A 15,912-nucleotide genomic window follows, 5' to 3' on the forward strand; every position below is an offset into this window, starting at 1 on the left:
GCGTTGAATTTTCATCGATGTTAAGCCTAACAAAAATTTTTTAAAATAATAATCGTCGCTATTGTATCGTTAAAAATTAGAAAATTAAGCCTCGTTTAAATACTGGCTCCCTTTCATGGTCGAATGAGTGTTGCCAGCTAAAACACGTAAAAATATTATTAAAGTAGCCAAGACATAGCCAAATATTGTAGCGCCACATCACTAGCAAACATTTGAAATTTGCCGACTAGGACAGTCGATTAACCGAGGTGTCCGTTAATCAGGGGTCGGATAATCGAGGCTCTACTGTAGTTGAATTGAACAATTCCTCAGCTTTATCTTATATTTATGGAAATGTCCGAACACACGACGGGTATGGAAAAAAAACCCTTATAGTGCTCACAGGGCAAAAAGAAAAAATAAAATCATTGATAGCTCGTTGGTGTCTACTTTGGGGCCCTGACTCAGGGCCGTGCCGTGCTATGATGCAGAGATGCGGCCGCAACAGGCGGCACCGTGAGGGGGCGGCATAAAAAACATTTAAGGGGCAGAATTTCAAAGACTTGCATCATATTTAGAAAATCTACCGCACAGCCCTAGTAAGATACACCAAATAATAAGAATTATAGCCTATATAAGACTAATAATTTATATAAGGAGCGGGAAAAAACCTTATAAGGGGCGGCATTTTGAAGACTTGCATTATACTTAGAAAATCTACCGCACGGCCCTGGCCCTGAGTTACTACTACTATTTTACGTAACTAATACATATACATATACACATACCAGAGCTTCTACATGGCTTTTCCTGCGCACTTACGGAAAGTTAAGAAGACCGGGAAGAAAGTCTGATAACTTTTAACTATATTCAATTCGTTAAATCAATAATTCAATCAATTTAAAAAATTATGTGTGGCGCTGTCTGTTATAAAAGATTTTATAATAAATCGTTTTTATATTGCTATTATTATAAAAAAAAAAAGATTTATTTTGGATAGGAGCAAGTTTTTCAAAAATTATAAATGCTAGTAATGATAAAATTTTCATTAATTCTGACCCGCTCTAGATATGGCATATGCCACCCCTCTATCTCTCCCTTTACTTATAATCTTCAAAATTTAATAGTAACAATACTCCATATATAGAAATAATCTCTTCAAGTGTCAAAATACCAGCCAATTTCCCGTAGAAAATCCTACGGGAAGGATACAAAATTTCGGTCGGTTCGTTGCTGAATGGGTGGACCTACTGTAAACCGGTTATTGATCACAGGTTCGATCCTCGCCAAATAGTTGACCAGTTTTTCAAACTCTTCTTCCTGTGGGCATTAAGAGGGCCTGTTTTTGCAAGCGCATTATGGGTTCAGCCAGGCCACAATAGAGACGGGGCCGACTTAACCGTAGGAATCACTCCCCGAAAAATTCTTGGGGATTTTTCACCCGTTTGGATTTGATCTTGATTCCTCCAGAGCGATAGACTACCACCTTGACCGCTCGGCCGTCCGACCGTCAATCCCGTTATACCTTCTTGGTCTCCGATAAATTTGAATTAGGGGGCCCCATGTACAGCGTTGACTTCGTACATTTTTCTTCGTGATAATTTTTGAGGCGAAATATTATTTTATAAAAGATTGTCTTTCTTTGTTGGTGGGAGCACCGGGCAATTGCCCTTTCTGCCCATAGGTTGACATCTAAATAGGGGAATCCACTTTTCCATAGAATGTCCTCCCGCAAGTATCTCCATGGTAGATTGGCAATGTGCTGCGTTCAGTATTCGTAAAAACAACCAACGAATTTGCCGTCATCTTTCATTTCTGAAATCTAAATTTGGTTGAAGTTTACTATCTGGGACAATCAATGGCCACCCTTCCGGAATCTCTAGCAAAGGCGCGATTAAAAATGGTCAGTAGGCGGCGCCGGTGACATTGTGTGTATATATGCAAATAGGCTATCTTACGACGTAAATGTGTACTTGTGAGAAATTATGCAAATTTGTTTCGTGCGGGTGGTAGGTGTGTGAGTCGTTAAATTTACTGTCGAGTTTATTTGATTGAGTTTAGTTATTAATTTGTTTTTTTCGATAATGGAATTTAAGAACTGGACCACTGTGGATTTCATTCGTTATTTGTTATCTGATTTTTCCGAATTATGTCTCGATGTAAGAATTCCATCAGATGTAAAATTTGCTATTAAACTAGGCCTTCAAACAGCCGAAACTGTTAAATGTAATGGCAAGTGTAAAATTTGTTTCAGAAGTGATGCAAACTATGTTAATTTTCGATGCCGGAAATGTAACTTTAAATTGTCTGCTTATGAAGGGACATTTAAAGGAAAATGTGGCAATTTATCCTGGTCAAGTATTCTTTCCTTTATATGGCATCTAACCTGTGTTGTTCGTTGAAATTCATATAAAGTAAAAGATTAGTCAAATTACATTTAAGTGATATGAAAATTGAAAGACCGTAGAGAGATAGATGAGACTGTGGTTTGCAAAAGGAAATATAAGAAAGGTCGGCAATTGAAAGGTACGAAATGAATTGTAGGTGGTATTTGTAGGGAGGAGAAGAAATGTTTCGTGTGTTACGTTAATGGTGGCTAAGAGGAAGAAGGGTGACAATTGCACTGAAGAAAAATCGAAGAAATTAAAGAAGCAGAACGTCGTAACCAACGTTCGTGAATCTGAAATTGGTTCTAGAAAGCGGATTACAGTTGATGAATGAAGGATATTAATGGTGAGTAATGTTTAATTGATTCAATTTTTATTTATAAGTAGTTATGGGTTCGCAGGACTCCAGTCAAAAAAATACAACCTATTTCGATGATTGCAAATTTTTATTTATAGTTTTATTTATTTAGGTTAATGTCCAGGGTCCTAGACCATCATGGCGGCTCTTCCTGTTTTAGCCTCGAAACCGGACCGCTTTGGAGACGACGTGTCACGTGACGACGCGAGCGAACGGTGGCAGCTACGCGAGCGAACGGCGGCGGCTGCTGCGCCGCGGCAAACAAAAGCAGTGGGGACGCACGTTCTAACCTAACCTATTCTAATAATATAATTATGATAATTTATTAGAATAGGTTAGGTTAGAACGTGCGTCCCCACTGTTTGCTTTTGTTTGCTGGAATCAGCGCCGGCGCCATGACAGCCGCCGCCGTCGTTCGCTCGCGTCGTCACGTGACACGTCGTCTACAAAGCGGTCCGGTTTCGAGGCTAAAACAGGAAGAGCCGCCATGATGGTCTACGACCCTGGACATTAACCTTTATTTATATTTCTAGTCTTAAATCTGTAGTTGCACTTGATAGTATATTAGAATAAGTTAGTTTAGTTTATCACGTGAACGCGTTAGATAGGGTAGTCAGGTGATCGCGCATCGCTTACGACGGACGTCGTTAGGAGCGAGAGTACACTCAACCGGAAGGGCGGCCATGATGGTCCCAGATAGTAAACTTCAACCCACAGAAAACTAGTCGAGGCGACACCCATTTAATTCCTAGACCACACCTGAGACCACCGGACTTCACCGAAATTCCTTTCATTAACTCGTTTCAATTGGTGTCAGGCCGATTATCAATTCCATCGGGGTTTACACTTGTCTTCATACTAGAAATCCCAGAAAGATTTCTTCTTCGAGGTGATAAAAAAGCGGTCAGGGTGAAGCCTACCGCTCTGGAGGACCTGGAATTGCTAAAAGATCTCTTAATGCCAACAGGGAGAAAAGAGTTTAAAAATAAGTGGCCATACTTGGCGAGGATCGAACCTGTGATCAACAACCTGTATTCAGTAATTTTTACCCGTTCAGCTACGATCCGACCGAAGTTTCGAATCCTTCCCGGAGGATTTTCTACGGAAATTGCCTGGTATTTTGAAACTTGACAGAATTATTTCTATATGTGGGGCATTGTTACTATTAAATTTTGGAGATTATAAATAAAGGGAGAATTAGAAGGGTGCCATATCTAGATCGGGTAAGAATTAATGAAAATTTTATCATTACTACTACAGTATTTATAAGTTTTGTAACTCCAAAATAAGTATTTTCCTCTTTATATTAATTAACAATATAAAAATGATTTATTATAAAACCTTTCATAACAGACAGCACCGCACACAATATTTTAAATTGATTGAATTATTGATTTAATGAATTGATTATAGTTAAAAATTATCAGACTTTTTTCCCTGTCGTCTTAACTTTCTGTCAGTGTGCAGGAAAAGCCATGCAAAAGCTCTTGTATGTATATATGTACAGTCGACCCCCCTATAACACGGTAGATACGTTCCGTTTTTTATGAAATTCATGTTGTACGAGTCATTAAATACATGAGCCAATCACAGCCCGGCACGTATGCAGTTTACGGACTACGGCTGTTTGAAATGTTTTATTCCATAAAATTAATCGATTCTAGACTACTTCGATTCAACATTTCCAAAATACGTATAATTTTTTGGGAATAATCCATATAAACTATGTTATAAACAAAAAATTGTAGGATTACTTACCGAGCGTGCACCGTTCGACTCCGCCGTTGCTGAAGCTTGTTTTCGTCGTGGAGCGGCGCACCGAACGACGGGCGCATGTTTTCTGATAAGTTATTTTTCTGCGAAAAATTCGCTGAACTTTGGAGACATCGTTAATATAAATATAATTTTTATGGACGTTAAATAATAAATGGTTTTTAGTAGATCCGCTGCTCGTTTAAACTCAACGGTTTGTGCAATATCCGCTATTGGTCTAAATTCGACCAATCCTGTCGCGACACGAGTCGGCGATGACGTTTTACCGTATTTTACGAGTTTCTTTTACGAGTACGGTCGCATTTTTTTCGCCGTTATATACGAAACCGCATTATATGAACCCGTTTTATAGAGGGGTTTACTGTATATATATTAGTTATGTAAAATAGTAGTTTTAACTCGGGGCCTCCAAAGTAGACACCAACGAGCCATCAATGATTTTTCCTTTTTTGCCCTGTGAGCACTATGAGGATCTTTTTTCCATGCCCGTCGTGCGTTCGGACATATCCATAAATATAAGATAAAGCTGAAGACTTGTTCAATTCAGCTAATTAAAGATGGATCCGAGTGATGGCATAATCGTTTTTTAATAAATAAATTTTGGTGTTAGAAATAAGCAGTGTACGTTTAGTCCGCAAAGATGGAATTCTGTATATTTCTGCGTTATTTATTATTTTACGTTAAATTCTTTTAAACTCATTTCGAAATGTTTAATTAAATAAGATCTTGTAATCAAAAATTAAATGCAGTACTGTATATAAAATTTCTATTTATGTAACGATAATAAGATATATCGTATATCGCAATCATATAAAGTAATAAACCGTGTGATTTAATACACTTTTGCAAAGTTCTTGTATAAATATCGATAAATACCTCGAGTATCTTCTATATAAATATCAAAATTTTTTATCAATGTTATATTATTAATCGATTAAATTAAAAGATCGCGATTGTTTTTCAAGTAAAAAATCAATAAAATGATAAAATCAGAGTTTTTATTCTTTTTACTGTTAATATTTCAAAGATTTCAAAGACAGGTTTTATTTAATTTGGTTACATAGTAGCCGAGTAGATATGTGAGGACCCAAACGGGGTCCGAAAGCAGGCCAATAACGACTTTTTAAATGAGTCAAGTTTCGTAGTGCGAAAGAGCGAACTTAAAGATCGGATTTAAACAATGAACCTTTTGTCTTGTTAAAAGATTTTAAACAATAGATAGAGTAAAGTCGAGGAAAACGAGGTTGGAGAGGAGTCGTGTTCCGACGCGACGTTGACCTCTCCCGCGCCCTTCCTGGAGTTTCGAATTGTCACCATGTGACGAGGAGAGACCAATGGAGAGGCGACCGCGGTGGAAAAATCGATAAAACCGCGTTTTCGGGAACTTTACGGAGTCTTGGGTTTTGGTGTGTAGTGCTCACCTGTCGGGATTTGGTGCTCCCGACCGAGACGCAACGAAGGCTCTTCCGACGACCTAGGAACTGGTTTCGCCAACCCGTCCACTCTAGGATCGCCGAGGTCACGTCCAGAATCGTCGAGGTTCGACTTGTCAACCGAGGACATCACTACAAGTGTTGGTGCGTGCCCCGGAGCCATCGTTCTCTGCGTCCACAGTGCCGAAAGCTCCCCAAGGACCAATCGAACAATCGAACTGTCCGATTTTTAGGAACTGTGACAGAAACCCATCGTGGGATAAGCTCTTGCCCGCATTAGATTGTTGTAAGAACGATTTATGTATATTATTAAACGGTTTTATATGGTAAACCTGTCTCGGTGAGTCATTCCGCGCCCACACGACAGAATTAACCGCTCGGCTGTCGAAAACACCTCACCCCTAATCGGCTGGCCTCACAGATATAATAGTCGCAGTTTCACGCCTCACCAACGGGCCCGTCACGTGGAATTATCCGGGTTTTCTTCGCGTGTTTAACACCTACACAGGGTCCAGTTTCCCATAAAAACAGCTAAATAGGGTCCAGTTTTTTCCAAGAAAGCCCTACAGGAAAGCTCTTTTCCTTTGGCAGATCGCCGAAGTCTTGCATTTCCTTAATTCAATCGATTCAAACTCCTCCAATCTAATAACATCTTATCTATTATTAAAAACCGAATCGAATTCCATTATTTATAAGTATAAATATAAAAGCATTCATTCGCAAAAACAAGCTCGTTTCAAATCGAATTGATATTGATCGATTGCATTGCGATCATAAAATTCTGCACAGCGCATAGATGAGTAAACCTATTTCGCTTATTTGCGTTGTGATATAAGCGAATACACGTGGAAGGAGAAGGGAAAATCGTTGCTGTTTCTAGAAAACAGCATTAGAGTAGTAAATTAGATTGTCGATTTTACAAGATTTTTTTCTTAAAGTGTAAAATGCTAGTAATTTTTGCATTTACGTGAATTTGATAGTTTACTTGTGATTAAACGAAATAAAGTTAGAATTGTACTAATAAATCTAATTTTCTTTATTTTGGTCTTTAAAGCAGGGCTGTGGAGTCGGAGTCTGGAGTTTTGGTGTTTTAGCCGGAGTCGTCAAAAATCCGCCGACTCCGACTCCTGTTTACTTACCAACTTGTTATGTATATAAAACGAAAAAGTATTGGAATCGTGGCAAATTTGACCCTCCAAGTTTTTTTTTGCAAATCTACACGTTTTGAGACCTCCCGAACCCCTCAAAAAAGTTAGTAAAGGGGAAAAATTCGCGCGCGTGTGTGCGTATTGACATCTAATTTGTTTAATTTCTTTATTGTCTGTTCTGAGATATTAAACAATATCTCAGAATGGGTAAAGTTTAAGAAACCAAATGTGGCACTGTAGCTCGCGTATAAAGGGGGCATTAATACTATTAAATTTTGGTGCTTAATTAAAGGTCGACAGGGTGAAGACCTAAAAGTGGTCATGTGTCACATCTCTTAATGAATATTTTACTCGTTATTAGCATTCAAAATTTTAAAAAAATTAAAATAAAACCCGTCTCTACCCTCAAAGTAAGCTTTTAAGCCATTTTATAATAGTACAGTAAAACCCGTTAAGATGTTCTCGCCTAAGATGTTAGAATGTATATGGAGACACTATTTAGTTCAACCACTTCAACGCTTAATAACTAACTCCTGTGTTAAACCATCCGACTCCGATTCCGACCACTCTGACCACAGAAATTATTAGGCTTCAAACAGGGTGAACGAAATCATGCCCCCCTCCCACAGTCTAACATCCACACATATAGAAAAAACCTCGAACCTTTTGCATATATCGAAATTTCAAGGTGTCCCGAGTCCAAAAATTAAAAATTTGGGAGGGGTCATTTTTTGACCGAGCGCTACACATTTCCTCTGTTATATGTAACAGCCGGAAAAGTAAAAATTATCAAATACGTATTTATATATTACTTACAGAAGTCTTTTAGCTTTGGAATAAAAAGTTTCTAAGCTCTATCTTTATTAAAACTCTATTTATTGAATCTTTTATTCTGAGGTCACGTGATAACATCAGAATTTCCGGGTCTCTTTCGGTAACAAGTCCGCCCATAGTCGGAGTCGGATGCTAAGGAAAAGTCGGAGTTGGAGTCAGTAGATTTTTACGCGACTCCACAGCCTTGCTTTAAAGTCACACCTCGTCCTATATGCGAGATCGTCTTATATTCGAGTAAATACGATAATTATTTTAAGTTAAATTCTTTGATACTCCGAAACGTTTCGTTAAATAAGATCTTGTAATTAAGAAATTATTAAATGCATTATATAAAATTTCTATTTATATAACGATAATAAGATATTTCGAATATCACAATCATATAAAGAAATAAACCGTGTGATTTAATACACTTTTGCAAAATTATATAATATCTTGTATAAATATCGATAAATACCTCGAGTATCTTGTAAATAAATATCAACATTCTTGATTATCAATATTATTATTATTAAATGATCGCGATTGTTTTACAAGTAAAAATCAATAAAATAACAAAATCAGAGTTTTTATTCTTTTTATTGTTGACATTTCAAAGACAGGTTTTGTTTAATTTGGTTACCCAGTGGACGAGTATATAAATCTCTGGATACAAGTCGCGGGTCACGCCTCACAAACGGGTCGGTTATGTGGAATTATCCGGGTTTTCTTCGCGTGTTTAACACCTACACAGGGTCCAGTTTCCCATAAAAACAGCTAAATAAGGTCCAGTTTTTTCCAAGAAAGCCCTGCAGGGAGACTCTCCTCCTTTGCAGATCGCCCAAGTGTTGCATTTCCTTAATTCAATCGATTCAAGCCAGTCCAATCTAATAACAACTTATCTATTATTAAAAAAAGGAATCGAATTCCATTATTTATAAGTATAAATATAAAAGCATTCATTCGCAGAAATAAACTCGTTTCAAATTGAACTGATATTGATCGATTGCATTCCGATCATAAAATTCTGCACATAGCATAGATGAGTAATTTCGCTTATTTTCATTCTCATACAAGCGAATACACGCGGAAGAAGAAGAGAAAATCGTTGCTGTTTCTAGAAAACAGCATTAGAGTAATAATTTAGAAATGCTGTAGAGTAATAAGCTCCATTATTTCTAGTTAGACGCAATATGGCGGAGAATTGTGTTTATTGTATGCTTTATCCCATAATCTCTATTTCTATACTTTTTGGCGATATTTATTACAAACGCTGCGATTGTCACCAGTTGAACGCCAGGCAATCAAAAATAATAGAATTTTACAGGAAATCCATTCTGATATTCTTGGTTTCTCAAACAATTGTATTTGTCCTTCAGAATCTTGCAACTAAAGAGAATGTCGTTTTCTGTAGTCCTATTGAAAGATATAACGGTAGAGAAATGCATCCTTTTCTGAAAATGGCCTTTTATTTCATTAATATTGGTTGCATGCTTTGCATACATATCGGTAGGAAAAAGATAAGCTTTGACATGAAAATATCGAGTTACGCCGGTGAGAAGGGAAAATTGTTTTGGTATCAATTGGTAATGTTAGGGTTTTTCGGTCTGTCTTTTCTCGTAATTTTAATTTTTATGGCTTTGCTGTCTTCGCTTGTTTTCTATCGGGTAGTAGAGAAAGATTCGAGTTCTTCTCGCGCACTTTTTTGCTCTGTTTCGTTTACTGTACTTAGTTCTTACGTAGTAGCATTTTATTGTTGGATGATACCGGCATCGTTAACGATAGGCCTTCTGATACTGGAGAGATTCAAAGAGTTAGCGAAACAATTCCAATTAACCAGAAATAGATGCGCAAAGTATGACGTGGACGAAATCATCTGGAAGCATGCAGAGATTTATAATCTTATAAATCAGATGAATAATAAATGGAAGGAGCTATTTTTCGTTTTATTTGGCATAATAATTTATATCTTAGCGTTTTTTGTTTACAATGCTATTTTCGGCGAACTGGATATAATTTTTCGGCTATTATTATGTCTCGCTACCATTTTTTGCGTTTTTCTAGCATTGTTGTTTTCTTTTGCTGTTTCCCGTATTTCGGCATGCGTAAGTTCTGTTGAGCAGAATAAGAATTGTTATCAATTTTATATTTTCAATGACATTTTTTAATTTTATGTTTAGGTTTATGATTCTTTTCAAGAAATAAGGATCTTCGCTTCCGCTCGTTTGGCGGTAGAAGACAAGATAAAAGTAAGTTTATTGTATTTTCAATAATTATAAATAAAATTGTACTTGTATAATCGTATTTCTTTTAATTATTAAAATTTATATTTATTTAGATGTTGGATTTCATGAAAAAATTTCGAGAAAACGAACTGGGATTTAGTTGCGGTGGTTTTTTCGTTGTGTCGAAGGGATGTCCGGTAAAGGTATATGGAAGTTTATCAAATATAAGAAACATACGTAGATCATAAGTTCGAGTTCTGTAGCGAATAATTTACAGATGTAAAGATTTAAAGCCTGAAAAAATAGGAAAAAAGTAATTGTTCTTTTTCTCGTTAATAGGTGTACAGTTCGCTCTACTCCGCCTTCAACGTTCTGTTGCAAGTTCGGGACATTTTGAAAGGCGGAGATAACAAGTGCATTTCTTTCGTTGCGCACATTTTAAATTTATCTCAAAATTCCACTTTGTTGCAAAAATAATCGCTAATAATTACCATTTACGGAATATTGTAGATATTTTACTTGATTTCAACGCTAATTATTGTAAAAACATTTAAATCGGTTTGACACGTTTGCATTTTCCCGTTAATTAAGTAATTACATAATATATTCCGTTTAATGAATGAGAGGAATTGATGCAATACGAGAGCGATCTGTCAAGGGAGTGTCATTCAGGAGAACTTTCTATAAGAAATTGGACCTGCTTTAGTTGTTAGACACGTAAATAAAACCCACGTGGTCAGTCTTTAGTCAAGCGTCATTCAGAGGTTTTGATCATTCAAAACCTCTGAATGACGCTTATATATATCCCAATATATATATATATATAGCCCAATATTATTTGGTGAAGGAGGAAGGGTATCTTGTATGTTGGAGCGTGGGACAAAAGTCTAAATCCGGTACTAATAGTGTCCACCAATGCTTGAATGATCAAAACCTCTGAATGACGCTTTAAACAAAAAAAAAAAAACAGTATATATATGTATATATATATATATATATAAACTGTTTTTTTTTAATAGAACGAGGCTCTTTTTAACGCGAGGCTTTATGCTACAGTTTATTTAACCTTATGCGTAAATCCATCTCTGAGCACAGTGAATAAAAGGATGTAAATTTTCACATATAGCACAGATTTTGAAAAATTTTATGGGATGTGGCTAGAATTTCACGATGAAAATTGGAACCTTAATAAATTTCGATACTTCATTGGCCTTTCGCTATAACTTCGTGCATGCTCTGGCAAGAAATAGTTCTTAAATGCAATAGTCTTTGCGAACGATTGTTGAACTTTTAATCAAAGACAGCATTAAATTATTTAACTTTAAATCATAAAAATGAAATTGACAGTTCTTAGATAACGAGTTAAGATTTTTCGCTCGTAAAAAAGTTTCGTATGCGAAGGGTAGTTGTGACTGGCTGAAAGTTTACTCTGGTTTCCTTCTTCGGTCCGAAAATAGTTCAGAAATGGCGGCTATTTGGAATCAATTTAGATTGCAGAAATGAGAGATGTCAGCGAATTGGTTGATTGTTTTTGAGTACGCGACGTAACACATGGGCGATCTGCCAGGAGATACTTGCGAGAGGACATTCTATGGAAAAGTGTCCTTTATTTAGGTGTTAACCTATGGGTTCTCACCAACAAGGGAAACCAATCTTTTATAAGAAAATATTTCTCCTCAAATATTACTCCGAAAAAATATACGAAGTCAGCGCTATACATAAGGCTCCTAATTTAAATTCATCTGGACACCACGAAGGTATAAAGGAACGATGGCCGAGTGGTCAAGGTAGTAGCCTACCCGGAATCCATAATGGGCTTTCTAAAATTGCTAAAAGACCCTCTTGGTGTCCAAGGGTTGGAAACACACACACACACACAAAGTATAACGCGCTACTGAACTGTCATACAAAACTTGTTCGGTTCTTATCACTCAATCGACCCTAATATGTATATTTTTTTCTTTCTGTTCTGTAGGCGGTATGAGAGCCTTTCCCCATAAAACAATCGGATAGCATATGGAAAATACCTGGAAGTTTCCAGATATTTTCTATGGGCGGAGTGTAGCGGAGGATATATCGGACCCGCCTCTCATCGTCCGGCCGTCCTATTGTGGGCCTAGCCATAATAGCTAGGCCCACAATGAGTCGTCCGGTGATAATTTAAAAGACCCTCATAATGCCTATAGGGCAGAGTCAACAAAATGTTTAAAAAAATTAATGTTAATTTTCCATTATTCATATGTGTAATATTAAATAATAATGCGTAATAACAAATAGTATTTTATTAAAATGTATAAAAATAAAGTATTAGCAAATCATAAATAAACTGCATTTCAAATACTTTTCTTCCAAATACCGTTACATTTACAATCCCCTAGTGGCGTAATTAAGAACTTACTATTCGAATTTTTGAATATATACTGTATAAACATTTTAAAATATAAAAACCATAAATTAATATTAATTAAATTAAAAAAAAATTGAATTAAATTAAACTTTAAATTATAACAAAGACATAAATATATTTCCACGTTCAACATATATATAGAGCGCATCTATATATACTAGTTACGACGGAAGAATCAATTATATTATTTTTAGTTTGATAATTTTGAACTCGTCATCTATCAAAAATAAATCGATATTAGCGTTTTTTCGATGTATAATCACAACACTTATATATCTAGAGGGATGAACACGATATAAAGAAACGAAGGAAGAAAAAATAATAAAAATAAATAAATAAAAAGAGGATCCGGCAGAAGTTGTCGGGGCGTGCTAGCTGCAGTTGACGTCAAACTCGATCCGAGATGAATATTTCCTTCATAGAATTATCCCGTCGATGATAATACTTCGATGCATCGCTAATTTCGGAATCATTCTTAAAAAAAAATGAAAATGGGAAAATTACCCCTTACGTTTTTATTCTCTTTTATACTATTTAATTGTAATTGTTTCCACGTGAATGAACCGATCGACGAGAAAACGTAAGTGATTATTTTTTTTTTATAAATGACGTATTTTGAATTAAATGTAATTGATTAATTTATAAATTGATGCATGTGTTTTATTTATTTATTTCCTTATATATGCAGCGTGTTTATTTGTTTTTTAACGTTTTGGTTCCCGAATGTCTGCATTTCCTGCAAGCATTCGTGTATTGCTGTTAATATTATATTACCGTGATATAATTTTACTGCGTGTAAATTAAATTTCTGTATTTAATTTTGAATTATAAATAAGTTTTTAGATTTAAATGTTTAAAAAATTTTTGCACTAGCACAAATATTTTAAAGCTTTATATGATTTTATGACGTCATAAATTAATAGTGTTTAATTGCGGCTATAGAAATATTTATAAACTGTTCAATGGCAAAATTTCTTTATTTTATTTTTTTCCAATTTTGTGGCTTGAGACCTGGGATATTACTGTAGAATATTTAAATTACAAATTCTTAATTTTTGTATCCTCGGAGCTCCTCCGAATCTTCTACTGTATATTGGTGGCTCTTGACTTTTCCTACGGGTTAAGAATTGATTTAAATTAATTACATGTGTTAATAATTAAATAAAATTATTTTAAAATATTACTTGCAAATCGGTTTAGCAATTTTTTGATTAATTTTATTACATTATATAAAAACAATTTTTAAAACCATTTATAAAATAAAATGAATATTTGTGATAGATTATATATATATAGTTCTGGTGTGCAATTCAATGCATTATAGGAAAACTTAATTTATCTTTAAAGAAATGTCAACTTAAATAAATTTAAGGTGGTCCTCTACTTTCGTACAATTTGCTATTTTGTACTTTCAATTTTTATCAATATATATGGCAAAACATGCATACTTTCGTGTAATAATTCTTCCCTTCTCGTGAACTATTAGTCTCTAGTCCCTCCTCACCTCTCCGACATTAATGGTGTCCATTTTCAACATCGCAGGTTTGGTCTTGAGCAGGGACGTCTTGAGTTAGCATTTGTGTCGATAAGTTGTCTTGTCGGTTTATGTGTGCTATTGCTTTATGTACAGTACATTGCTGTTTTGGTGAAAAAATTTGCCCTTATTAATTCATAAACATGAGTGAAAAACAAAAAACAGCAGAGTTGTTATGGACAAAAAGAAACCAGTCTCATAACCTCCATATGATCAAGAATATATATCTCATGTACAAAGGGCAATAGAAAAAGGCACAGCATGTTACAGAAAGCTTTATCGAGAAAAGAAAAAGAGGAGTACAATTCAATTATCTCTTGGCAAATTTATAAAGAGAACACCAGATATTAATCAATAAAAAAATAGATATTTTGAAAATCCTTTTTGATATTTTTGTACATTGCTCTACTTTCATACATTTCAACTTTCGTACACACTTTAGGAACCAATTAGGTACAAAAGTAGAGGACTGTCTTAGAATATTATTCAGTGATGAAATGCAGCATATATCATTAAATACAATTTTAAGTTGTATTTAATTTGAATTATATTCAATTTTCTAAAATTTTTAAATTTAAATTAAAGAAATTTAAAATATAAAAATTTATTAAATATATATTTTGACTCCTTCCACCCTGTGGACACTAATAAATATCCTGTTTTGAGACCAATCAAACCCACAATAAGGTGGCTTGACATATCTGGGACAGATCACCACTACAAAATTTATTGGGTTTTTAACACTTGGATTCAATTCTGGATACCCCAGAGTGGTAGCTGATGCCTTAACTGCTTCAATAATTTGGCCCACAGAAATATATTAATTTAATATGAAGTTAAAACTGTGAAACTTAAGTTATTTCATTATCTCCTTATTGAGATTCAAAGTTATTATTAGAACTGATAATTTTATGCTGGATATTTAATGCAGCATATATCATTATATATTTTTAAATTGTATTTAATTTGAATTATATGCATTTTTAAATACCCTGCATAAAATTATAAGATGCTATAATACATTAACTTCATACAAGTTGTATAAAAACTTTAAACAACTTTATACAAAACATTTTAGGTAAATAAAATAGCATATTTTTTATATTTATATATATGTGCATCTTTTAAATTATTAATGATTAGACAAATAATAGAAAAAATATATTGTAAATTAATTATTAAATTATATTATAATTTCCTAATTATAACACATTAAATTACTATAACATAGTATCATGAGAATGTTAATTAATATAGTGAAATTTTTAACATCTTGCATCTAGCAAAATATTAATGAATACAAAAATTCCCAAAGGAGATTAAAAAAAGCAAAGATACTGTTTCTTTACTATCCTTACTTTTCTTTCTTATTTTTAGACTCTTCTAACAAGAAAAAAATAAGATTCAGAAGTTCTTTATGAACAGTAACACATTAAATGTAAATTAATACAGTTGCTTATACACTTACAAATCTTCAGTGTATTACCCAGACTTTCAAATTAAAATTTTTAAAGTTTAATAATTTATGCATTGCTCCACAAAACATCATTAAAACATGTTAGAATTCTAATTTGGCTTAGGTATATTGATCCTTCAGGTGTTGATACACTTTCTAGTTATGGCATCTTTGTAAAAGATTTTTGTTCCTGTTTGTGCTTGCTGTAATGGGACTATATAAACTTCAGACTTCTCCAAAAGGGTAAGAGGATCCCTATCATTACATAGAATTCTGCAGCGTTTGATGGTAAGTGTAACCCCTGTCTTTTGTAAACTCAAACTATATGTAAAGTAGCAGGCCATAAGTATATGAGAGGTGTTTTTGCAAATATAAGCTTAACTTATTGTTTTTGCCATA

At 34.5% G+C, this 15,912-nt stretch overlaps 2 protein-coding genes across 4 annotated transcripts in view; both read left to right on the forward strand.

The window, feature by feature from the left end:
- Positions 1 to 10,838, forward strand: part of LOC111630988 — an 18,681-nt gene extending 7,843 nt beyond the window's left edge. The window contains exons 2-4 of the mRNA XM_023375168.1: positions 10,072 to 10,140; positions 10,230 to 10,319; positions 10,456 to 10,838. Coding sequence (XP_023230936.1) covers positions 10,072 to 10,140; positions 10,230 to 10,319; positions 10,456 to 10,593 — 297 coding nt within the window. The 3' untranslated portion in view covers positions 10,594 to 10,838. The remainder of the gene's footprint in view (positions 1 to 10,071; positions 10,141 to 10,229; positions 10,320 to 10,455) is intronic.
- Positions 2,005 to 15,912, forward strand: part of LOC111630987 (voltage-dependent calcium channel subunit alpha-2/delta-1-like) — an 89,590-nt gene continuing 75,682 nt past the window's right edge. Inside the window, exon 1 of one of the 3 annotated variants that reach the window (XM_023375166.1) lies at positions 2,005 to 2,712. Coding sequence is in view for 1 of the 3 variants with exons in the window: in XM_023375165.1 (XP_023230933.1) it covers positions 13,009 to 13,103 (95 nt within the window). In the remaining 2 variants the exon portion in view is untranslated. Of the gene's footprint in view, positions 2,713 to 3,498; positions 3,948 to 12,692; positions 13,104 to 15,912 lie in introns of those variants that run through there. The other 2 variants (XM_023375167.1, XM_023375165.1) reach the window with 2 other exon arrangements.

The sequence above is a fragment of the Centruroides sculpturatus genome, unplaced genomic scaffold (genome assembly GCF_000671375.1).
Source record: "Centruroides sculpturatus isolate CEXI.00-Female unplaced genomic scaffold, Cexi_2.0 scaffold687, whole genome shotgun sequence".
Classification (NCBI taxonomy): Eukaryota; Metazoa; Arthropoda; class Arachnida; order Scorpiones; family Buthidae; genus Centruroides; species Centruroides sculpturatus.